Source organism: Schistocerca americana, chromosome 1 (genome assembly GCF_021461395.2).
Source record: "Schistocerca americana isolate TAMUIC-IGC-003095 chromosome 1, iqSchAmer2.1, whole genome shotgun sequence".
NCBI lineage: Eukaryota > Metazoa > Arthropoda > Insecta > Orthoptera > Acrididae > Schistocerca > Schistocerca americana.
Window position 1 is genome coordinate 420,151,622 of NC_060119.1, and position 26,578 is coordinate 420,178,199.

General features: G+C 42.4%; 1 protein-coding gene across 1 annotated transcript in view; it reads right to left on the bottom strand.

Annotated features, from left to right (window-relative positions):
* Positions 1-26,578, bottom strand: part of LOC124556351 (transient receptor potential channel pyrexia-like) — a 206,458-nt gene that overhangs the window by 147,700 nt on the left and 32,180 nt on the right. Inside the window, exons 2-3 of the mRNA XM_047130351.1 lie at positions 12,500-12,635; positions 10,983-11,040 (exon numbers count right to left, since the gene is read on the bottom strand). Of these exons, the coding sequence (XP_046986307.1) occupies positions 10,983-11,040; positions 12,500-12,585 (144 nt within the window). The 5' untranslated portion in view covers positions 12,586-12,635. The remainder of the gene's footprint in view (positions 1-10,982; positions 11,041-12,499; positions 12,636-26,578) is intronic.

The following is a 26,578-nucleotide window of genomic DNA, read 5'->3' on the forward strand; positions in this document are numbered from 1 at the left end:
CTAGATTGGACCATGGGTCAATGGAAAAGTATCGGACGGATCTGTTGTAGCAACCGAAGGCACCATGATAGCTGTGGGCTACGAGAATTTTACTGCGGACCATTTGCATCGCGTCATGCTCGATATCTTCCCAAATAGTGATGGCATATTACAACAAGATAACTGCCCCTTTAAAGAGGCCAGAATCGTGCTACAGTAGTTTGAGGATAGTAAAATCTCTTTGATGTTTTGGCCACGAATTATTCTGATCCGAACCCGATTGAACACATGTGGGATGCTATTGGCCGCCAATTCCGGGCCTACAACCTACCAGCCCATAATTTGCGAGAATCGGGTGAGCTGTGCATAGGCATCTGGAGCCATGTGCCTCCGAAAACGTATCAAGGAGATGTCTAATCCATGCCAAGCAGAACCATTACTGTATTACGTTCCAAAGATCGACCTACATACTCTGAGGTGATAAAAGTCATGAGATACCTCCTTTTTCCCGGCCTAATGCAGCAACTCTGTGTGGCATGGACTCAACAAGTCGCTAGAAGTCCTCTGGAGAAATATTGTGAGCCATGCTGCCTCTGTAGCCGTCCAGAATTGCGAAACAGTTGCCGTCGCTCTATTTTGTGCACGAAATGACCATTCGATTATGTCACATAAATGTTCGGTGGGATTCATGTCGGGTGATCTGGGTGGTCAAATCATTTGCTCCAATTGTTCAGAGTGTTATCAAACCAGTCGCGAGCATTTGTGGCCCGGTGACATCACTGTTTCGGAACATGAAGTCCATGAATTCAAATATCCATTTTCAGCCTCTTAGCCGTTCAGTAGGATCAGAGGACCCAGCACATTCCATGTAAACACAATCCGCACGATTATGGAGCCTCCACCAGCCTGCATAGTGCCTTGTTGACAAATTCGATCCGTGACTTTGTGGCGTCTGCGCTACACTCGAACCCTTCAGTCAGCCCTTACCAACTGAAATCTGGGACTCATCTGACCAGGCCACGGTTTTCCAGTCGTCTAGCGTCCAACCGCTATGGTCACGAGCCCAGGAGAGGCGCTGCGGGCGAGGTCGTGCTGTTAGCAAAGGTACTCGCGCCGGTCGTCTGCAGCCATAGCCCATAGCGCCAAAATTCGCCGCGCTGCCCAGACGGACACGTTCGTCGTACGTCCCACATTGATTTCTGGGTTTATTTTATGTAGTATTGCTCGGCTGTCAGCACTGACAACGCCATGCAACGCCGCTGCTCTCTGTCGTTAAGTGAATACCGTCGACCATTGCGTTGTCCATGGTGAGAGGTAATAACTGAAATTTAGTCCTCTCGGCACGCTCTTGACACTACGGATCTGGGAGTATTGAATTCCCGAAATGGAATGTCCCATGCGTCTATCTTCGACTACCATTCTGCGCTCGAAGTCTGTTAATTCTCGTTGTACGGCCTGAATCACATCGGAAACCGTTTCCCATTAATCACCTTAGTACAAATGACAGCTCTGCCAGTGCACTGTACGCGATACTACCGTCACCTGTGTAAGTGCATAACGCTATCCCATGACTTGTATCACCTCATTGTACTATTAAACAGGTGGTATCTATGTTGTGGCATACTACTGTGTGTATCAACTGTTTTTAACAGAACCAACAATTGCACTGATTCACACAGAAAACTGGCCGTCACTGTTATTTGCCGGCCTTTGTGGCCGAGCGGTTCTAGGCGCTTCAGTCCGGAACCGCGCTAGTGCTACGGTCGCAGATTCGAATCCTGCCTACGGCATGGATGTGTGTGATGTCCTTAGGTTAGTTAGGTTTAAGTAGTTCTAAGTCTAGGGGACTGATGACCTCAGATGTTAAGTTCCATAGTGCTCAGAGCCATTTGAGCCACTGTCATTTGAAATTGTGCAGCTAGTATTTTGATTCATAAAACGCTTCGTAATTCTGACCTAGGGGGTGGCTGGCGCCCTGAGAGATGTCATAAGCCACGATAATAGAAGACACTGTCTTAGCTGAAAGTGGCGGCACTGGTAGAGTTTTGTACTGAGTTACGGCTGCTGGGAGCGACGTCTTCGGATGAGACTATGCATCTTCGACTTCGATACGTGCTGTGGTAGCAACAGTGACGACTAACATATTGAAGTGGAGCAATATGTTTTTATTTTGCGTTGAATGGTAATAAGCAAATATTGCACAGAAGTTTTGTTTGTCTTTCAAACTTCTGTGTCATACCACACATCAAATGAATCTGTGGATCTGCAACTCTGGACAAATCAACAAACACAAGATAAGCCTATCCACAGGAGTTGAGACTTTTAGATACTAGTAGATGGGAGCTCGAGTTTTATGCTAAAACATTAAAACGAAGGTACATCTCAAATCGTCCTGTTGGCTTTCCTTGTAGCAGAGATTGTAACAAGTCCGATTTATGTATACCACTCGATCGGGATCTGAATAGCAGCCCAAATAAATATTAATTAATGTGACCGTGTACCTAATGGGGCTGGCAATCGGATTTTGACTGCTACGGAGTTGTTACATTCCATTTTGTCCTTCTCAATGCTGTAATAATGAAATGTCTGGTGACAAGAAGAACGCCAACACAGCTTCACTAATCAAGACCTACATTCGCCTCAAAAACACAAGAAAAAGGAGACAGCCACTGCCTTCGTCATACATAATTAATTACGGCTAATCTCAGCACAGGCCTCTTCGTTATTCATTATTGTCACACGCAATTCAATCACTGCAATCCAATTGATGCCGGCGCGGTAGACGCGAAACCAAAAATATCGGCACAGAAATATCACTGATCACTCTCGTAATTGTACTTCTTCACTTTCCCGTATTATTCTAACACAAAGGGGTTAAACCGCGGCGATGGCCACTCCCTTTATCGGTAAACCTTGCTCGGACACCGCAGCCTGGGAACTGGCTTCAACGCTACACTCGCTCTCGCAACACGACACTATCGATTGTTTGCCCTATCGACCTGTGCCGAGTGCAAAACTTATAGTAAGGGCCTACGGACCCCTTACATCCCCGCCCTCGAAAACTTCTTTGGAGCCACTGGCGTAAAAGAATCGGCAAGGGAATTAGACATTGCTACATCTGAACAAAACACATAGTGTAAATAATTAATGAAATTACAATTCACCAAATAATCCCTCGACTCCGGTAGTGGGCTGCCTCCACAATAATATTCTACAAAAGGTTATTACACCTCATAAACATGGCATTGTCCAAATTACAATTTTTTATATCAAACAGCAATAGTGCTCTATAGTCCAATATTGAATGAAACACACAACATACAATCAAAAAATTATTATTTGAACACATGACATATGAATTATTATACTACAAATTAGTTGTTACAGGTTTTATACCCATTCTCAGGTAATCGTCGATATGAAATATGCAATTCTAATTATAATACATCAGAAAACACAATGTAAATAAACATTTCCCTTTTTCAAATGTCCGTTTAACAACTAAATGTTCTAAACATGTCCTACTCAACTACATCAAGGAGCTTGAACACTCTCATTTCAGACATTCGCCCTAATCGAGTTCCCCTTCCTCATCTGGGTTATCCCTGTTCTCGTGTGAGTAGTAGCTTTTTATGTTTTCCACATGTTCCTTACCATGCACTCTCTTTGTCCGTGCATATTCCAACTCCACAGTGTTAGGATGACCAATTTTTATAATCCTGTACGGTCCCTTATAAACGTGGTTAAATTTATGTATTTCAGCGTTTATTTTCTTTGATTTTGCATGAACCTTTACTAGTACCAGGTCTCCCACTCGGTAAGTTATCGGTTTCACTAGCTTGTCGTGTCTTTCCTGTCTTTTTTCTAGCCTTCTCCTTCATACTTAATTCCACTAGCTCCAATTTCCTTTCCCAGGTCAATGAACTTCCTGGTGGGTAGACTACCAACTCACGAAAAATACTGTCGGGTTCTTGATTGAGCAATACTTCACATGGTGCAAACCCTGTAGAATCATGTGGGAGGTGATTGCTGACCCGCTCAAATTCTTCCAGATATTCTTTCCATGAACCATGCTTCCTATGACAGTATGTTCAGCATAAACCGTTCAATTCCTTCATTGTTGGTTCTGCTGGGTCAGAAGCTGGCCTATAACTAGAAATGGCAATTTGCTGTATTCTGTGCTCATTTAGCATCTCTGTCCACTCCTTTGACCTAAATTGTGACCCATTATCACTCAAAATTCGCTTAGGAATACACACCTTTTGAAAATAGTCTTTCTCAAAATGGTTAATGATGGCTCTACTAGTGGCTTTCTTCAACGGGTAAAATTTTATGTACTTGGAAACCAGTTCTTCCACTACTAAGATTTGTGTGTAATTCCCTCGTGAGGCAGGAAGTGGCCCAAAGAGATCCACTGCAACTATGTCCTTAATTGCTGTTGGTACAATTGGATGCATATATCCTTTGTGCTGTACTGTAGTCGTTTTAGATTTTTGACAGGTGTCACATGTACTCAGTATCTTACGTATACGCCTTCCCATGTTGTTGAATGCACAATCTAACTTCAACTTTTCCAGACACTTCTTCGGTCCATAATGCGCATTACTATAGTGCGTATACCAAACTAATTTTTCTACTACATGCTCAGGCACACAGAGTTTCCAGTTCTCCTCACTCTCCTTGTTTCTTTTATAAAGTATCCCATTATGAATATAATAAAATGTGCGAATTCTTTCCTCTCCTGCACACCTGTATTTGTTTTTAATTGTCTTTAATTTCTCGTCCTCATTCTGTTCCCTGCGCACATTCTTTGGGAACTCCCTTATGAATTCTTCATACTGTACTCCCTTCATCAGGTTAATTCTAACTCCCTCTCCTTCTGGCCTATCCACCAACATTCCTCTCGAGTCAGCTGGTAATCTTGATAAAGCATCAGGTATTATATGTGTTGCTCCTGGTTCATAAATTATCTTGAAGTCATAGTCCTGTAATGCCAGGGCCCACTGCGTTGGTCTGCTATGCCTCAACTTGCTTGTGGTCAGAAATGTAAGGGCCTTATGGTCAGTCACTACTTTCACATGTCTTCCAGCCAAATAATATTGGGAACGCTTAAACCCCCACACAATTGCCAATGCCTCCCTTTCGGTAATAGAATATTTCCTCTCCGAAGCATTTAAACTTCTGCTACCGAACGCTATTGTTCTTACACTCTCACCATTTCCGCTCCTCTCCATTTGGTAAAAATGTATTCCTAGTCCATAGTCAGAGCTGTCTGCTCCTAAATAAAAATCCTTGGAAAAATCCGGGTGGTACAATATGTCTGCACTATATAGTGCTTCCTTGATACTCTCAAACTCGGTTTGGCACTCTGCACTCCAATGCCACGGCATCCTCGCCTTGGTCAATTCCCTCATACTCGGGGCATTAAGTACAGATCCTTTGACAAATTTTCTATAAAACTCACAAACCCCAAAGAATGCTCGCAACTGTTTCTTACTATGGGGGGTCGGAAAATTTCTAATACCCTCCATTTTACTAGGATCAGAATAGATACCCTCCTCGGATATTATATGGCCCAGGAATTTTATCTTTGATTTGCCAAATTCCGACTTGTCCAGGTTTACAGTTGCCCCTGCGGTTTCAAAAGCTGCCAAGATTGCATCCTATCTATTCAAATGTTCTTCCCATGATTCGCTTGGTATCAAGAGGTCATCCACGTAGACGGTGACCTTTTTAAGTAACTCCTCGCCTAGTATCTTATCCATCGCTCTTATGAATTCAGACACTGACACATTAAGCCCAAGTGGCAACACTCTAAATTGTTAGCACCTTCCTCCATAAGTAAATGCTGTATACTGGGGGGACTGTGACCAATGGTATTTGCCAGTAACCAGCAGTTAAGTCGATACTACTAAGCACCTTTCCTCCTCGGAATTTTTAAATCAGTTCTTCTATAGTCTCAGGTTTGTCTCGCTCCGGCTCGATGATTTTGTTCACTGTTCGTGCATCGAAAACTATCCTCACCTTTCCATCCTTCTTATCAACAACAAATCGGGGGTTGTTATATTGACTGTTGGCCCTTTCTATAACACCAAGGTCCATCATCCTCTGTATCTCTTCATCTACTGCTCCTCGTTTCGCCTGGGGAATGGAGTCCTGTTTTATATTGAACGGTTTATGGTTCTTTATCTTTAGCTTACACTCCACCCCTTTCATGATACCTGGCCGTTGAGAAAATACCTTACAACGCCTGTATAATACTGTGGCTAATTTCCTCTTAGTCCCCTCATCTAGGTGTGTCATCTCTTCCAATTTTTTATTGATCTTATCCTCTTTATGTCTATTCTCTCGTGCTAATCCCTCAAGGTATATCAACACTTCCTCTTCTAGTTCCTCTTCTCCGTATCCCATGGTGGGTTCCTCGTCATGACACAAATTTATCCTTCTGAATTCCTCCTCTTCTTCGATTGCACTCCCCCCAGCAAACTTTAATCTCTTCTCTTCTCCGTTTCTTCCTTTGACCTTGATAGTGCCTTCATCAAAACTCACTACTGCATCAACTTCATTCAACCAATCTATCCCTAAAATAATTGATGTGTTCAATCCAGCCACGACCAAAAATGTTGCTTTGTATTCTTCTCTATCTATCTCGAAGGTAATCAACACTTGTTCTTTAATAGGTTTACTCCTTGCACCCAAAGCGTTCACAATTCTCACTCCACTCACTGGCTTGGCTCTGAGCACTATGGGACTCAACTGCTGAGGTCATTAGTCCCCTAGAACTTAGAACTCGTTAAACCTAACTAACCTAAGGACATCACACACATCCATGCCCGAGGCAGGATTCGAACCTGCGACCGTAGCGGTCTTGCGGTTCCAGACTGCAGCGCCTTTAACCGCACGGCCACTTCGGCCGGCTCCACTCACTGGGAAACTAGGCAAGCTAATATTTGCTTTTAGTATCTGTTCATATAACCTTTTGGATACTGCACATGCTTCACTTCCTGTATCGACTAATGCCTCGATATTCAGTCTACATAGCTTGATCCCTGTCATGGGTAGCATGGGTTCTTTGGGAATCCCACTTCTTTCCTCCAGTAGATCTTCTCTCAGATCTCCACCATTGTCGTGTCATAGTAGGTTTACTCTGGTCCTTGTAGCTCTCACTCCTGACCGGACCTCATCTGGAGTGTCATTCAGTTTTCCGGTCTCTCCGCCTCTTCTATATGCACTGTGTCATTCATTCGCCTATCCCATCCTCTCTCATGATCTCTCGGTTCTTCACTCCTTCTCCAATCATTTCTCCATTGCCGTTCACCACCATGGTTCCATTACCTATGGCCACCACCTCTTCCTCTATAATTAGACGAATTACCAAAATGATTCCTTGGGTCATTACTTCCCCCTCGGTTTTGATCATTAGCTTGATTGTGTTCCTGTGATCGAACAGATTCCAACTGTTCCAGTATTTCCATCAAGGCCTCCCTATCTTTAATTAGGCTCCCGGTTACACTTTCTTGCATTCTCCGGCTCATTCTTCTTTTTATCGCTGATATCATTACGTCATCACTCAGGGGTTGTTCCAAGGTCTCGTTCAATTCCCACAAATGTTCGGCAAACTCTCTCAACGTTCCTCTCCATGTACTAAGTGACTTGCGGTGGAGTAGGTCCTCAATTGCTGCGCACTGATGGCTTTTGGACCAGTATTTCTTCAAGAATTCCTCTTCAAACTGATCATAACTAGTAGTCCCTTCCTTCTTCCGGACACCCCAAGTGAAGGCCTCACCTTCCATTCTATCTATTGCAAATTGAATCTTGTCTGAGTCTTTAAGATGTGCTGGGAAAACTCCTTTTAACCATTTCATAAATATCATTGGGTGCAACCCTCCTTTCGGTCTAAATTTCTGCCCTGTATTATTTTGGACGTACCGATTATCACTGCTCATCAAGGTAACGACTCTACCTTCCCCAACGGTTAAGGTGGCACTGCTAATTCGTTTATCAATTTCTTCTGTCTTGCTCTCCAATTGCTGCACTCCCTGTTGTAATTGTCTGACCTCCATTGCAACCCTCTTGTTATCCTCTTCTCGTTGCACGGCTATAGCATTTTTCAGATTGACAGCCAGTTGGTTTTGCCTATCTCCTCTCCCCTTAACCGCATCATTGCGTTGTTTCTGCATCTGCGTCACCTCGGCGATTCGATGATTGCAAATTGTTTCCACTTTGTTGATTCTTTCTCCCAATTCGGCTTTCGTTTCTTCAATATCGTCTTCTATCTTTTTTGTTAACTTTCCTTCCATCTACACGTCTCCCTGGACTTGGTCTATATTCTTCTGCAGCTTACTCTCTCTCTCGTTGATGTCCATCTTCAGTCGTTCTTCTAATTCCTGTATTTCCTTCTTCAGATTATATTCTATCTTCCTTTCCAATGTTTTGAGCTCTTGTGTTAGAGTTTCCTTAAATGACTTTTCTAAGCTTTCTCTAGTTTCTTGTAAACCCTTCTCTAATGATGCATTATTTTCTTGTAAACCCTTTAGTGATTCTCTTGTTTCTTGTAAACCTTTCTCTAATGATTCTCGTAAATCTTCCTTTAGTAACGCGTTATTTTCTTGTAAACTTTTCTCTAATGATGCATTATTTTCTTTTAGTAAGGCTGCCAACATCGGTCGTATATCTGCACCCTCTGAAACTGGCTTATCTCTCGTCGTTTGTCCCGGTGTCTCGGGATAACTAGTTGAGTGTGCTAATGGGCTATCTAATGACAATCCATAATCACTGATTCCTGAATCCTCTCTGTCTTCCTGTCCTATCCCTTTCCTTTCAACTACTGCCTCACAAACCTGCTTATCTTCAGTAGACATGTTTGTTTATTTTTAATGCACAGGTAAGTAATATAGAATAACTTCTAGTAACCCAAAACACTCCTAATTACCATGAAACTAGTCAAACAGTACCTGCAGTATTTTCAGTTAATCCCAAAATTGATACAATACGTATGAATACCGAACATACCAACTCTCAAAACCTAATAACTTCAAATATCAATTCTCACATACACAGCTTATGTAAAATGTTCTAAACAAGATAAATCACACCACTCATAAAATCTATAATTGTAAAATCCCCAAAAACAATGAGCATATCTGTATAATTACCATTTAGACAACGCAGTATGCATAAATAAGTATGCTATACTTCAGAGTTTGTTTCGCAAACTTTTCGGAAATTACTGTAATTGGGTACTTTTCCTAATGTGAAATTCCGTTTACAATTGTTTATTTACTGCGAAGACTGCACACTGCAATTTAATGTTATGCTAACCAGTTGTCTCCACTCACCAACTGACGTTACCACGAGTCGCGATGTTTTGACGTTTGAAGTGGGCATGGCGCTGTACTGCTGCCGGAGCCGCATGAAGTCGTGCTGAAGATCTGTGGCGAGTCGTTGTAGTTCTCCGTCGGCCGCTCCGTGGCGCTGCAGGCAGCATAGTTTGTAGTTCGGCCGCTAGATGCCGGGTCGGCGCTCGGTGTCTCGAAGTCGCGCTGAAGACCGTCGGTGTAGTGCGTCTGTGCTTGAACTACTCCTTGCACAGGTAGTTGGGATGACGTGGGAATCACCTCGCAGATCGAAGCTCTTTGGCGCAACTGCTACACGGGTCTGCGTGACGTCACTCAACGATTGCGTCGCCACATGAATTGTCGTCCGCATAACAGTTTGTGGGTCCACTTGAAGCTGTCCGATTTTCACTATTCAAAAAGCAATTTCAGTCAAAATATTACCACTAAACACTTCTTTAAAAGCTTCCATGACAAATTTTTAGTTCGTTTTGCTATTTTAAAGTTCACACATGTCTTTCTTTGGTGTTCACTTTTCACAGTTTTTCGTGCGGATTTACGCGTTTGCACATTATAACACCGTTTATCTACACTATTACTCTTATCTAATATGGCAAGTAAAAAATAGTTTAGTCACAATCGTAAGATGCTATTACTTCGTATTGTTAAAAAATGCACTGATTCTTGTCGCGATTTGAAAGTTTATGCTCTATCTCAATCCAACATTGAAAAATATTTTCTCGCTTTAAGCACGGTAAAATTATCTATTGTTCTTTACGATTCGTCCGAAAATTGCACTTGTCCTTTCACGGTAAGCCAAGGGTGTAACAAGTCCGATTTATGTATCCCACTCATTCGGGATCTGAATAGCAGCCCAAATAAATATTAATTAATGTGACCGTGTACCTAATGGGGCTGGCAATCGGATTTTGACTGCTACGGAGTTGTTACATTCCATTTTGTCCTTCTCAATGCTGTAATAATGAAATGTCTGGTGACAAGAAGAACGCCAACACAGCTTCACTAATCAAGACCTACATTCGCCTCAAAAACACAAGAAAAAGGAGACAGCCACTGCCTTCGTCATACATAATTAATTACGGCTAATCTTGGCACAGGCCTCTTCGTTATTCATTATTGTCAGACGCAATTCAATCACTGCAATCCAACACTGCAATCCAATTGATGCCGGCGCGGTAGACGCGAAACCAAAAATATCGGCACAGAAATATCACTGATCACTCTCGTAATTGTACTTCTTCACTTTCCCGTATTATTCTAGCACAAAGGGGTTAAACCGCGGCGATGGCCACTCCCTTTGTCGGTAAACCTTGCTCGGACACCGCAGCCTGGGAACTGACTTCAACGCTACACTCGCCCTCGCAACACGACACTATCGATTGTTTGCCCTATCGACCTGTGCCGAGTGCAAACTTACAGTAAGGGCCTACGGAACCCTTACAAGATCTAGAGTAAAAGACATAGTGCTAACGAAGAATCTCGTGGAGGCCGTTCACACAGAAATAAGACAATAAGACGGCACAGGTAGCTTTCAGCTTTATTGGAGGTAAACACAATATGTGAAAGGACCTAACACGTGGCGCTGATAACAGAGATTTGCAAGAACACGGGTTGCAGCAGCAGCAGCAGCGGCGGCGCTACACTCACCTGGCCGGCGCCCCTTTCTGAACCCCCGCCGTGTTGAGGCATGGTTGTTTTCTGTGTCCTGCAATGAGACGGATTCCAGTTAAATACTTAAAACGCCGTATCAAATCATGGCTTACTTTCAATTTGAATATTTTTTACATTTTATTTCTATTTGTTAATGCCCTCTTCCTTATATTTTTTTAGGAGACGCTCACACAGGCTGAGTGGTGGGTAATGTATCAGACTTCAGCTCATTGGTACAATATAGGGAAATGCAGTCAGTCTACCTACAAAGGAGATGTCTTACAAGATACTCGTGCGAATATTGCTCAAGTGTATGGGACCCGTACCGGATAGGACTGACTGCAGATAAAGAACGTACACAGAGAATAGCAACACAAATGGCCACGGGTTTTTTAGCCCGTGGGAGACTGTTACGGTGATGCTGAAGAACCTGAACTGATGAACACTTGAAGAGAGATGCTAAAATTCTCCGGGGACCTACTTAGAAAGTTTCAAGTGCCTACATTAAGTAATGAATCTATGAGTAGGCTATAGACCCACACGTATATCGCTCCTGCAGGCTTCGCGAAGATCATGCTAATTACAGCGCAGACTGCGGCATTTCAGCAGTCATTCTTCCTGTTATCATCATATGAATGGAACGGGAAGAAGCCCTAATACTGGTATAATGGGATGTACCTTCTTGCCGTACATTTGGCAGTGTTTTGCAAAGTGTGGATGTACCTGTAAATATAGATGATACCCTTAGTTAGGTTTGAAATGGCTGTTTTCCTGTACACCATTACGTATTTTTACGTCGCTCGAGTACCGTTTTCTACGTCTATATTCATGTTGCTCATGCCATTCAGGGATTACTTCTGATCTTTGTTAGCGTTTGTGGTATTAGCTAATAAACTAACAAATAAGCCAAAGTTTCATCTAAAGCTTTTACTTTAGATGTGTTGATTCAGGTAGTTTGGTATCATGATCACGAAGTGGCACTGTTCAAAGATAATCATTTGTCAGGCATTTCCAGACACTCTCGAGAGCGTTGTTTCCCTTCTGTTGTGGATGACTTGTCAGAAAAGGAGCTACAGTTGATGAAATCTTATTGTTTAGTCGTGATTTTACAAGCGCTGTGTGTTGTATTATACTTGCTCTTGTAGAAATGGATCTCAATGACGCGTTAGTTGGGAAATGTTGGTATCCTGGATACTGGAAAAGCAAAACATAGATTATACCACCAATGACTGAAAGACGTTTCAGCAATCAAAAGCAGCAAATTAAGTTAATGGTGTGAAATTAATCCTCCAGCCGCGGTATTACTGCTGGCGCCATTGATTGCCGTTTGTTAGACTCAACAATGCACAGTGCCGGACAGTCAAATTAGTGGGCCAAAGCACATTGTTCCTGGCAGTATAAGATGAAATATGGTCAGGTGTGTGTCCAAGAGTGCAATACAGAGGAGACTCGATTTTCCACATCTCACGTATACAGATTCGCGATTAATCAAATTGTCAGCCGCGAGCAGATACCTCTGAAGTCTAGACCGTGCGTGCACGGACGTCGCGCTGGCACGACGCGTCCGCGGTGCAGCCGATGTCTGCCATGCGCGCCTCATTGCTGTTTCGAGTTAGTTGTCAATCGCTATGCCGCTGCGCCGTGTCGCGTCTGTGCTGAAAAATGACAAAGTGTAAAAGAGTGATTCCATCCGTCAAAGATGACATAAACATTATTGTTTCATTAAAAAAAAGAAGAAACTGGTCCTAAATTAGCCGGTAAGTGTAAATACTTCTACGATAAGCGATAATTCTTAAGAAGGATGCCGATTTAATTTTAAACTACACCTGCATTGATAGCGAACACGGAATTAAACAACGGAAAGTGATGAAGATTCGAAAAATGAACTTTTGGAAGAAGTTTTATATTGTTGGTTTTTACAAAAACGGTCAACTGGGCAACCGATACCTGTTCCTTTGCTCTTTTCATTTAGTTAAATAAAAAAAAAAGTACAGATGAATTAATTGTGGCAAGTAACGGATGGTTGTACAAGTTTAAATCTCATCGGGGAATTCGCGAATTGTAAATACAAAGTGAAAAATGTTATCTGATGTATATGCAGAAACTTTTTTTTAAAAAAATAGTTTAAAAAAAGAATTGGAAGCAAATGACTTTGACTGGGACTTTGTTTACAACGCTGATGAAACCGGATTAAATTTGAAATCATTGCCATCAAATTGATTTGCTTCTCGGCGAGAGAGTTTAGTTCCGGGGTGTAAAACTAGTAAAGAGTGAGTAACAATATTAGTTAACGCAAATGCTACCAGGAGCTCTAAAATGCCATTGCTCCTCATCGGGAAATCCAGTTACCGCCTGTGGTTCAAAAATTTCAGGGTTTCCTTAATTTATAAAAAGCAAAAAAGCGCATGGATGAACACGGAAATATTCGTTGACTGGTATGACAGCACTTTTATCCCTGAAGTAAAGAAACAAAAATTCAAAACGTGATTGGTAAAGAAGCAAAAGTCCCACTTTTACTGTAAAGTGCGGCAACCCATCCTTCAGCTGAACTTTTAGAGAGTGTAAATGCAATGTTTACAGTAAAATTTTTGCTTCCTAATGTGAGATTCTTAGAAAAACCAATGGATCGAAGAGTTGCTGAAACATTAAAACGACTTAATAGAAAACAACTTCTACGTGGGCTGTTATCTGTGATGAAGATAACATAGTCATTTTTCAAGCGAATTAATTTAAAGGATGAGTTGATGACAAATATACAAATTTGCCAGGAATTTGATGCCGATGATATGAATGAGTGGTTCATTTATGACAGGATGATAAAAGTTTTCAAATGGGTCAAATGGCTCTGAGCACTATGGGACTTAACATCTGAGGTCATCAGTCCCCTAGAACTTAGAACTACTAAAACCTAACCAACCTAAACCTAAGGACATCACACACACCCATGCCCGAGGCAGGATTCGAACCTGCGTCCGTAGTGGTCGCGCGGTTCCAGACTGAACCGCCTAGAATGGCTCGGTCACAGCGGTCGGCAAAAGTTTTCAGATCATGTAGGAAAATGAAATTGTTGAAAACACATTGCATTCGAAAGAACAGTGGGAAACGCGAAGAGAGGTAACAGGAGAACGCGTGGGTGGAGAAAACGACGCAAGACTATCTCCTGCATAAGCATTTCCAGCTCTGTGAACAGCTTTCAAATGTATGAAAGCTTTCACGACCGGATGACATATCTTCTGGTAAACCTTCCGGGGTGTAAGGTCGTGGTCCATGAAACTCTTCAGCTCCTAACGTTTCGTCCAGAGCTGCGCTGGACATCTTCACAGGGGTGTTTCTCCTCTTGCCGGCAAGACTCACCAGAGGAGAAACACCCCTCTGAAGATGTCCAGCGCAGCTCTGGACGAAACGTTAGGAGCTGAAGAGTTTCATGGACCACGACCTTACACCCCGGAAGGTTTACCAGAAGATAAGCTTTCAAATGGTTCGGAAAACGGTGTATGACACCATCAATTCAGTGCAATTAAAACGATGTCGTGATGTGGCAGCAACGAAGAGAGAAAATTGTTTGTGTCAGATGCCGATTATCAAATATTTTAAACAAAATTGAACTACTGTGGCTGTCCTATGAGACTTTTATTAGGTGTATCATGACTAAGGTAATCATAAGAAAATATGAATATACATACGAAAATGTGTTTCTTATGTCTTAGTAAACATTGATTTTTGTTGATTTTAATAAGTTTAACTTGTTTTTATTATTTTCAGTGAGCACTTAATATTATGCATTGACGCTAGAAAGATAACCATATGACCACGTACCTAAAAGATGACCATATGCGGGTGATTCAGGTTATCTTTCTAGAGTTAATAATACAAAAAAAGCTTCCTTCGCAAATTCAGTTATCCGGATTTTCGATTATCCAAATGACTCACCGCAACAATTAGTCTGGTTAATCTAATCTCCACTGTATTATACTCCGATAGAGGCCGAGGTGGTAGGTCGCTATGCCGGGTGTTGGAACCGCATTGGCAGACGTCTGGAGGCCAGAAATCCATCACCCTGGGCGGGGTAAAGTTGAGTGGTGAATGAATGCTTGGTAGTCGTCCGACGCGTTGTCATGAAAACATCGTTGTTGCTCAACAAACGATAACAGTCATGACGCTATTCAGACAAGCAACATCCCCTGCAAGTAAGCTGTAGGCACCATGTGAAAGAGCTGCTGCCGGCAGAAGCTTCATGCTACCTATGGGGTGACGATGGCAGCGAGTCAGCAAGGACACTGACCACGGCAGCGGGTAGTACGGAGTTTGCCCACAGAGCGGACCAAAGGGTGCCTGGCTGGAATGCCGGACATTTGCCACACTTGCCCCTTCGCCAGGTAGCTTGAGTAGCGATCCCTCAGGTAAGGGACGCCCTTCCCCGCACTACCTCTGACCGCTTTCAAACCGCCGTCTCCACATCTTACTCGATGCAACCAGTACGTAAGGGACCTCCTTCTTCGACATCTTGGCGAAATACAGAGCTTCTTTTCCGAAATCGAAATATTTATAACTTTTGGGGAACGAAAGCAATACCGACGATTATGTCAGTATGTAATTAGTTCTGCCAAGTATAAATATAGATTCCTCTGTCTGTATGGTAGCTTCCTTTCACGCTTACTGATTGCTATAGAAACAGTCCATCGGCATGGGAGCAATAAGAAAGGAACGATAAACGAGAATGCAAATGTGCGCTAATCATTTCTTTTTTATCACTGCATTTGTGCCTACTTTAATTACTACAACTGCATACCCAAAAGACAACAGGGAAAGAATAAATGGGTTTGTGAATGTTTGAAAAGAAGAACGACCATACTCCATTTTAATTTACTCTCTAAATACATTAGGTAATAAAGTGTAGCGGGGCAATGTTCAAAACATAACTGAAAACATGTTCATTAAATAGAGATAAGAACATCTATGATTGACATGTCATCTAAAGTCGACTTACAATTTTAAAATGTTAGAAATAAGGAAATGAAGTAATACAGAATGCTACGCTTGTAACGTACGTTGTTGTTCTACATTGTTTAGCTCTGGTATTTACAGGGTCACAGAGAAAGCATCTTAGGTTCTGGAGGGAAAAGCCGTAATTGTAATTATCTGCACTACAACAGAAACAAGAAGGACAACTTAAGGAAAAATAATGTAAGCTCACAATCGACTTTGAAGCAGATAGTTCCTGTGACTTAGTATGGGCAGAGGTTATATTCGACAACCGGAATAAATTAACAACTGGCTCCTTTTACCGCCCCCTGTCTCAGATGAAACAGTTGCTGAACAGTTCAAAGAAAAGAAAACCCGAGTCTCATCACAAATAGGTACCCTACTCATACAATTATAGTTGGCAGTTACTTCAACCTACCTTCCGCATGTTGACAAAAATACAAAAAAATGGTTCAAATGGCTCTGAGCACTATGGGACTTAACATCTATGGTCATCAGTCCCCTAGAACTTAGAACTACTTAAACCTAACCAACCTAAGGACATCACACAACACCCAGTCGTCACGAGGCAGAGAAAATCCCTGACCCCGCCGGGAATCGAACTCGGGAACCCGCGCGTGGGAAGCGAGAACGCTACCGCACGACCACGAGCTGCGGACGACAAAAATACATTTTCATATCCTATTGTAAATAGAAAACAACATCCGTAATTGTTCTAAATGCTTGTTTTAGAATTATTTTTAACAATTAGTTCACGAGGCCATTCAAATTGTAAATGGTTACGAAAACACACTTGACTTCTTAGCCACAAATAATCCTGAGCCGCGCGGGTTTAGCCGTGCGGTCTATGGCGCTGCAGTCATGGACTGTGCGGTTGGTCCTGGCGGAGGTTCGAGTTCTCCCTCATGCATGGGTGTGTGTGTGTGTGTGTGTGTGTGTGTGTGTGTGTGTGTGTGTGTGTGTGTGTGTGTGTGTTTGTCCTTAGGATAATTTAGGTTAAGTAGTGTGTAAGCTTAGGGACTGATGACCTTAGCAGTTAAGTCCCATAAGATTTCACACACATCTGAACATTTGAACATAATCCTAAGCATAACAACGGATACAGGGATTAGTCAACACGCAGTCGTAGAGAGGCTCACTTCCGTAACAAAGAGATTCACCAAAACTAAACGCGAAATATATCTATTTATAAAAGCAGCTAAAAATTCAGGTGACGTCTTGCTAAGACAGAGCCTCCAATCCTTCCAAACTGTGTAAATGAAGACCATATGTGGCTTTAGTTCAAAGAAATAGTATCAACAGCACTCGAAATATTCATACCAAATAAATTAATAAGAGACGGAACTGATCCCCCATGGTACACGACAGAAAACTGTTGCAGGAGCACCGAAAAGGCACGTATAATTTAGAGGAACGCAAAATCTCCAAGATTGGTGAAGTTTTACTGAAGCTCGAAATTTGGTGTGGATTTCAATGCGAGATGCATTTAATAGTTTCCACAACGAAACTCGCTCTAGAAATGTGGTGGAAAATCCAAAGAGATACTGGTCCCGTGTTAAGTAAACCAGCGGAATGGCTCAGTAAGTACCTTTACTGCGCGACAGCGACGGTAATGTTACTGATGACAGTGCCACTAAAGTGGAATTAGTAAATGCATTTACCGAAATTCCTCCACCAAAGAAGACGAAATAAATATTCCATAATTCGAAATGAGAGCAGCTGCAAACATAATTTAGAAGTAGATATCCCTGGTGTTGCAAAGCAACTGAAATTACACTGTCAGTGACGGAGGAAATGATCAATTATCTTTTCAAAAAGGCTCTAATGTATAAGAAAAGTAGGTCTAATACATTTGTTTCTGATGTTCTTTAGTAACAATTAATTTTGAGTAGTAAGCTCCTTGCTTTCACTGACCTGTTTAAAGATAATCAACAATTTAGTAAGAAATTTTAATTTTTAAAGGACTATATCTAAATGTACTTAAGTAGTTTTACATCTACTATAAATTTTTGCAGCTAAACTTAAATAAAAAATGTTTGAGGTGCCAAAATTGTCAACCTTAGCATCAGATCAGTTTTGGGATGTCAATTTTAGGTGCAATTCAAAGGTTCAGTTCCCATTTTCTTTTACGAAAGCGAATGCTATCAGTTTAACAAACCATGATAGTTTATGTGATAGTTGCGATTCTGAAGCTTCAGAAAATCATTTTAGAACTCACAGTTATTTAATAGTATGGCCATAATACTGGAAGGTAGAAAAAAGTTACCTTAACGTGACAACAATAGGGATACTTTTGTGAGGCTTGAAACATTTTTTCATTTTAACACTAAAGGCTGATTCGCATCACACTTTGCACAGGCTTTGGATCGTAAAAATGATAAATGTCCATCTACCATTCTGGCGTGTGTAAAATCAGCCTAAACGCGCTGAACCAATGTACACTCTATTTACAATTACAACTTAATATTAGCTCCGATAATGCTGCTTCAATGTTTTAATAATTTTATCTCAGTAACCTGCGAGGACTTAGTGGTCTTCATAGTTTTTAATACATTATTTTTAACGTATTTTAGTCCAGTTTCTGAATATGGGCAATGGCTTTCAAGCAAGGCCTAATGTCGCCAGTCTCTTCATAATTCTTTACGGTTCTCTCTATACTGTCGTTCAGCTTCAAGTACTTCTTCTTCCTCTTCTTACCTTCAAGATTCATTTCCACTTTCATGTACACGCAGTTTGTGAGCTCTGCTTCCTTTTTCAAGCACTCCACCAAATAGTTGATTTTAGGGTGAGGATTTCCAATAATACTATTTATTTTGTTGTGCCACCCTTCAACAACATTCGTCGTTCGGTGTCTTTTTCCGTAACAGTCCCACATTTCTATTGCGATATCCTCATTCTCTAGCCAGTTATTCACAAAGTAGTCAAAAAATTGAGAGAACCTTCAGTTAGCAGGAGCTTCTGCATGAATCTCAATCCATCCATTGCTTATGTCCTCCGGTTTTACAACTGCCAGCGTTGCACACATGCTGACGTGAAGTCTTAAATCCTCGTTCTAGCGGTACTCCTCAGTTAGACCGAGAACTCGAGTTCTTCTCCATAAACTCTTCTTCATGTGGAAATAGAATCCATTTATTTCAGTTGTGGGAGAAACTTGACGAATGGGCGATATCGCAGCTGCCTCAAAGTCCACCTTTACTTGTTTAGGACACCACTCAGAGACTGCTTGTTTCATCAGACGAAACAGCGAACATATGTGTCTTTCTTCTTATTATGGAGCAGTGCAAATACAGTAGGAAGAATGTTTGTTTCTTTAATCGGGCCTCCTAAGTCTACGTGTATGGTGTAGATCTGTGCAAACTGCTTGCTGCATCTCTTAAATGTTCCATCCATAAAAAAACTTTCTTTTCCTTTGCTTCCACTAAAAATCATTATTCTCACCTCTAATCTGTCGTCTTCCAGAAGAAAACTACTGCCATCTCCCATTTTTAATTGATCTTCATGAAGCATTTAAATCGTAACGTCCACATAAAGCAGGTTCACAAAGAACAGGTATTAAATTGCGATTCTTTGGAAGGATTTCCATGGAACTGTAGTCCACCCAGCCTAGTTAGACCTATGTTTGAGTATTGTCTTCATTCAACCTAGAACCCTTACCAGGAAGAATTGGTATACTCGAAATAGTGAAGAGAAAAAGAATAACAGTGCGAAAGTGTCAGGGAGGTGCTGCTCCTCCAAGCTCGGTGGCATATGCTGCGAGAAGCATTGTACATCACAGTGTGATTCGCCTTAAAATGGGCCGGATAAATACATGAAAAGTAGAAGATGCCAACGAGAGCAATGCGTTTCAAGGGTTCGTTTAAAATGCGCGAAAGTGCCAGCCAAGTCCAGGTGCAGAGATACTGCGAAGGCGTTATTGTGCATTACGGTGTGGTTTTCCGTGAAAATATCGAAGGTGTACATCATTAGTAGAGTCAATTAATACATCACTCCCTTCGACTCCTACAATTTAGATATATTAGAGCCCAAGCGGAGGCTTACCGACGGTCGTTCTCGCCACACACCATTTGCAGCTGGAGCAAGTAAGAGGGCAGCGAAAGTGCGGAGTATAGATGTGGATATAGATGTATATGTACGGCGATCATCATCGCTGTCATAGTTGATTGACTTCGACCGATTACACTTTCCTCTTCCTTGCAGTGAGTTCATCTTTACCGTCATTAATGGTTTAAGTTTACACTTGTTACTTCTCTTTTATCACTTCGTTTGAAATAGCTGTTCCACTTGTTACTTCGCTTTTATCAGTTAGTTTGATGTTATCAACGATTGATTTTCAAAAACTGGCAAACACGCGAACCACAGTGCACGAAACGAGCTTTGCTTCTTGCAGTCCACAGTACTTGGTGTCTGCTGCTGAAGTATACCCTGGTGGTTCCTTCCTAGGTCTTAAGCTCACCGTATGAGAGAGTAAACACTTTGTCAGTTTGATAGTTTTTGTCCCCTGAGCATTCTCTTCGTGGCAATAGCAGAGTCGATACATATCAAGGTTGTTAATCTGGAAAAGAGAGAGTCTAGATAATATTATTATTACATGTGATTGCTGATGAACTGAGTAAGACTAAACATCATCATCCTTTTCCTGTGTCTTTATCCCGGCGCAAGATCGGTATGGTCATTAACGGGTTTGTCATGGTTAGTTTAAGAAGTGGCCCAATCCCCCTCCTGTCGTAACTCTGTGACCCGCAGGGGACGGAATATATGTACCCCACCTAACTTCATGTAGGGTTGTTCGTTTGAAAGTGAGCGCAAGTTTTCTATATGTCTACGAATCGTGTATCAGCTCGGTTTTAACTTGATGGTTAGTGGGAAACCGCCTAAAAGCTGTCTCCAGGTTGGCCGGTATACCGACCCTCGTCGTTAATCTGCCGGGCGGAGTCGATCGAGGTCGGCACATCTCCCCGTCCCGAAAGTGGCACTTTGGGTAAGGCTATATATGACGTATAAAAACAGATGTGAAACATTACCTTTACTGTGCCAGTTTCTAGTGACTTCTTAGCGACGATTTTGAGTGCATCACATAGCACCCAGTACTGAATGAGGAAGAAGTACAGTCACGGAGCTCTGATATGACGTTACCCGCGTGTATTTACCGGGTGAAGCTTATTCATTCTTGCATGAAGACCAGCGCACGAACGAGCATAGCGTGTAACTCCCGGCAGCCAGTCCTGAGGGTGTATTCCTGGCGAGGACATCTGTTGCAGCAGATAGCTGGGCGCCTAGCAGAGCTCTTCCCGTCACGTTCGGGAGCGCTGCCATTCGTCACCCTTCTTTTCAGAGTTACAAATATACAGCGTCGCGTACAAGAGTGGGGAACTTTTGACTTTACTCTTGACAACGTGGCAGTGGGCGGTAATGTAGTGATCATTCTTCTCGGCCACCAATCGCTTTTAATACCCACACACACACACACACACTTTTGTTCCTCTCTGCTCCATATATATATATATATATATATATATATATATATATATATATATATATTGTGCGACCAGAGGTTCTCCTATGTCCCCCTCAAAAATTGCTATGCGTGGCGTTTGTATAGCCAAGAGAAAGTGTAAGCACATTGCTTCTTCACTATAGACGTATATTGTATAATGTGGCGGAAGGAGTCGACGAGGGCATTGTAGTGGTTTTGAACAGAGCGTTATTATAGGCGTCCACGAGATCATATATTCCGTTAGAGATACTTAAAAAGAGTTGCGTGAGCCCAATCATCGATCTGGTACGCCCAACACATAAACTGAATACGACCACCGAACTCTCCAACATACTGTACTCGCAGGAACCACATAGAAGTGTCGTTGCAGTTCAGATACTGGAGTCGGTGAAAGGATGATTTATCGAGAGGCGAACGAACTCCATGTCCATGGGACTTCTACTTGTTCATGGGACTTCTACTGTCGCGACGTTACCGATCGCAAAAACGGGTACACGATGTCACTTATCGCCGCAGAACACAAGTGTTGTCATTTATCAGTAGAACATTGGAAGAAGGTTTTATGGATGAGTCACGGTTCACGAAGTGACCTCTCAACTGGTAATGCCTGAAACTGGTGTGTACCTGGCGCACGGAATTTAGGTAATTTTATGCGACCAAGGTGAAATTCGGTAGGCGATGTTATGACCAGAGGATGTTATCTCTAGTTTCGCCTCCAGCCGTTATGTATTTTCGGTGGCAGAGTGAACATGTTTATGAAAAATATGTTAGATAATAATAGCATCTTGTCAGTATTGTAGCAACTGCTTGAAATCTGACTTTTTCTGTATCAATGCGACAAACGTCCAGTCCGGTAAGTGACGCATCGTCAGCGAGCTATATAATTGGTTTCCTTACTTCGATTAAGGGGAATGTCAGAATGTTTCCTCTGAAAAGATACAGCCGAGTTCCATCCCCATCTTTGCTCTACCCGAGTATGTTCTGTGTCCCTTATGCATCATCTTCGACTGGATTTAAAAGATAAATCTCCGTTTTCCTTCTTATTGCACCGTGGTTAATAATAATAAAATAATAACTGAAAAACACAAATTGGGACTCTGTATTGACTTGCGTGAATACATCGAAGATCTTGTCTGTTGTGTGAAAATCATTTCACCTTAAAGCTCCATAGCTTCAGCAAAAATTTTAACGAATTACGTCTTCAGTGTATCATAATTCGATGAAATATTTCTGCAAAAGTTAAACGGTGCAACATCACAAAAAAACACCCTACACGCCCTTCAGACCGTTAAGGTACGTTTACTTCACGCGAAACAGCCTCGTGCAACAGTTTAATGATGCAAGTCTCATGTCCCCTAGTCCCCCCACGCCAAACGTGTTGTGCAAGGTTATTCCGTGGTGAGAGGAACCCCAGTCGGTTTTTGGGAGCTCATGAAAGACTTCGCTTCCCTCCATATTTTTCAGGGGGGGGGGGGGGGGGCAGAATTTAAAATTGCCATTTTCTATATGAATAAGTTAGTCAGTTTCGAGACGTGTCTTGTGACAAGAACTAAATTTTATAACTGACACAAAAAACTTATTATGTCCCAGAGAATTTATGTTTAGCTCCTCAGTATTTGTTATAGGCAGATTCCGCTCTGAATAAGAACTCTGTATTCCAGATTCCAGAGAAGTGAGAGACAGCAAGTGCCCGTCTTGCCCCCGCCCTCTCTCGCGGACGCAAATGCTTCTCTCTTTTCACATAGTGTATACGGCGTTACTTGTTGCACTGAGCGAAGTATCCTCCTGATCGAATTGAAACTCGTTATCCTCGGAGCCTCGACGCACGTTAAGTCCTCTCATGGTGCTGTACGTAGAGCTGGGAGTTCGAAAACACAACGTGGTGCCGCTTCCGTCTCCAGTGTTGTCGTTGGGCGAACCAGTGTCGGCGCACCTCTCTCTGCTGCCACGTCGAGGGAAACTGCAGGTATCGTCGCCGTGCTGAGTCCATAGTGTTCCAGACGGCATCGCTGTGCCCATGTCTTGTTGCAGACGAGTCCGTTGTCTGACTGTAAGAGCCTGCACGGCCGTGCAAACAATACGTGGTCCGTCCCTAGTCACGCGTGGCCACTGAGATCCTGCATGACGCTGAGTACGGGCCTCCTGAACCCATCGATTTCATGTTCGAATGAAAATCGTGGGATTCAGATCAGCAAGCAGCTGTGTCGTGGAACGATATACCGCAGTCTCTATAGGACATGATCCTGCCGCTGTCGAGTTCTGACACGTGCTGTTAAACGTCTGACCTTCTTAAACGACGCATAACATACAAGCTGGCGAAGTACTTGGCCAGTCTCCTCACTCTACGTGTGGCACTCTGTGAACACTCGGCCAGTTTTACCAGCTAAATTAACCTTGTTCGACGTAGTGAGAGTGACATTATGGCCAGTTTCGATGTGGCGCTGTCAACGAATGTGCCCGTCAGACTTTGTGGACCTAGTATTGCAGTTCTTTGTAAGTGAGCCATTTAGGCATTGTTATTTTTGTACGACGGTCAGTGTTACGATCAGACGGACGGCGTAGCGATGGGAAGCCCGTTAGCTCCAGCAATTGCAGACCTCCTCATGGAGAGTTTCTGGGATAATGCCTTCTACCCATCGCCATTAAAGTCTAGTAGTTTCTTTCGGTACGTTGACGACACGTTCGTCGTTTGACCCCACGGACGTGAGGAGCTTAACAAGTTTTTGAAACATCTCAGCAGCATTAACAGTAACATCCCGCTCACCACGGAGATAGAAAGAAATAGTGCATTGTCCTTCCTCGACAGCGTCGCCCGCCGCAAACGAAATGGATGTTTGGCCACAGCGTCTATAGAAGATTTATTGACGCTGATCTGTACTTGCACGCCATCAGCCATCAATACCGGTGCAAAAGCGGCCAGATTGTTACGTTGTGCAAAAGTGGTATCAGGTGCTGATAACCCGCCCCATGAGCTGAGGTTTTTAAGAACGTCTACAACGCTTGTCAAATAAATGAAGCGATTTCAAGCAAGAATCGCAATAAGACCACCAACGAGGAACAGGTAAAGAAACTTGCTTTCTTGCCTTCCTGTTGCTCTGTGTTGGGAAAGGTAAGCCACCTGCTGAAAAGACACAAGATCAAATCGATCTTCAGGCCTCTTTCAAAAATCCGGCAGTTACTGAGATCCATTAAAGGTGCAGCAGGTCTCACAACACCTGAGGTCTACAAGATACCTTGTAAGGTGACCAGTCGTACATCGGACTGACAAAGCCCACTGTAGAGCAACGGAGGAAGAAGCATGAAGGGTTTCACCGCCTACCCTACCCCGAGAAACCGGCTTTAGCTGAACATAAGCTCACGCGAATAGTAAACGGTTGTAAAAACACACTAGGCCTCTTAGCAACAAATAATCCTGAGTTAATAACGAGCATCAAAATCGATTCAGGGATTAGTGAACACAGGTCTGTTGTAGCAAGATTGAATATTGTAATCCCCAAATCCTCGAAAAATAAGCGAAAAATATACCTATTCAAAAAAGCAGATAAAAATTCACTTGACGTCTTCCTGAGAGACAGTCTCGACTCATTCCAAATTAATAACATAAGTGTAGACCAGATGTGGCTTAAATTCAAAGAAATAGTATCGGCAGCAATTGAGAGATTTATATCAAATAAATTAACAAACGACGGAGCTGATCCTCCTTGGTACACAAAACGGGTTAGAACACTGTTGCAGAAACAACGAAACAAATATGCCAAATTTAAACAGAGGCAAAATCCCCAAGATTGACGATCTTTTACAGAAGCTCGAAATTTAGCGCGGACTTCAATGCGAGATGCTTATAACAGTTTCCACAACGAAACTTTGTCTCGAAACTTGGTAAAAATCCAAAGCCATTCTGGTCGTATGTGAAGTATGTTAGCGGCAAGAAACAATCAATGCCTTCTCTGCACGATAACAATGGAGATACCATCGAAGACAGTGCTGCCAAAGCAGAGTTACCAAACACAGCCTTCCGAAATGCATTCACAAAAGAAGACGAAGTAAATATTCCAGAATTCGAATCAAGAACAGCTGCCAACATGAGTAATGTAGAAGTAAATATCCTCGGAGTAGTGAAGCAACTCAGATCACGTAATAAAAGCAAGTCTTCTGGTCGAGACTGTATACCAATTAGGTTTCTTTCGGAGCATGCTGATGCATTAGCTCCATACTTAACAATCATATACAACCGTTCGCTCGACGAAAGATCCGTACCCAAAGACTGGAAAGTTGCACAGGTCACACCAATATTCAAGAAAGGTAGTAGGAGTAATCGACTAAATTACAGGCCCATAACGTTAACGTCGATATGCAGCAGGATTTTAGAACATATATTGTGTTCGAACGTAATGAATTACCTTGAAGAAAACGGTTAATTGACACACAGTCAACATGGGTTTAGAAAATATCTACATGAGTGCTAAAAGGAACGCGTTAAACTTCGGTTACACGATAAAGCCGTAAATTCGACTAAATACCTAGGTATTACAATTACGAACAATTTAAATTGGAAGGAACACATAGAAAATGTTGTGGGGAAGGCTAACCAAAGACTGCGTTTTATTGCCAGGACACTTAGAAAATGTAACAGACCTACTAAGGAGACTGCCTACATTACGTATGTCCGTCCTCTTTTAGAATAATGTTGCGCGGTATGGGATCCTTACCAGATACGACTGACTAAGTACATCGAAAAAGTTCAAAGAAAGGCAGCACGTTTTGTATTATCGTGAAATATGGGAGAGAGTGTCACAGAAATGATACAGGATTTGGGATGGACATCATTAAAAGAAAGGCGTTTTTCGTTGTGACGGAATCTTCTCACGAAATTGCAATCATCAACTTTCTCCTCCGAATGCGAAAATATTTTGTTGACACCGACTTACATAGGGAGGAACGATCACCAAGATAAAATAAGGGAAATCAGTGCTCGTACGGAAAGATATAGGTGTTCATTCTTCCCGCGCGCTGTACGAGATTGGAATAATAGAGAATTGTGTAGATGGTTCGATGAACCCTCTGCCAGGCACTTTTGTGATTTGCAGAATATGCGTGTAGATGTCGATGTAGCATG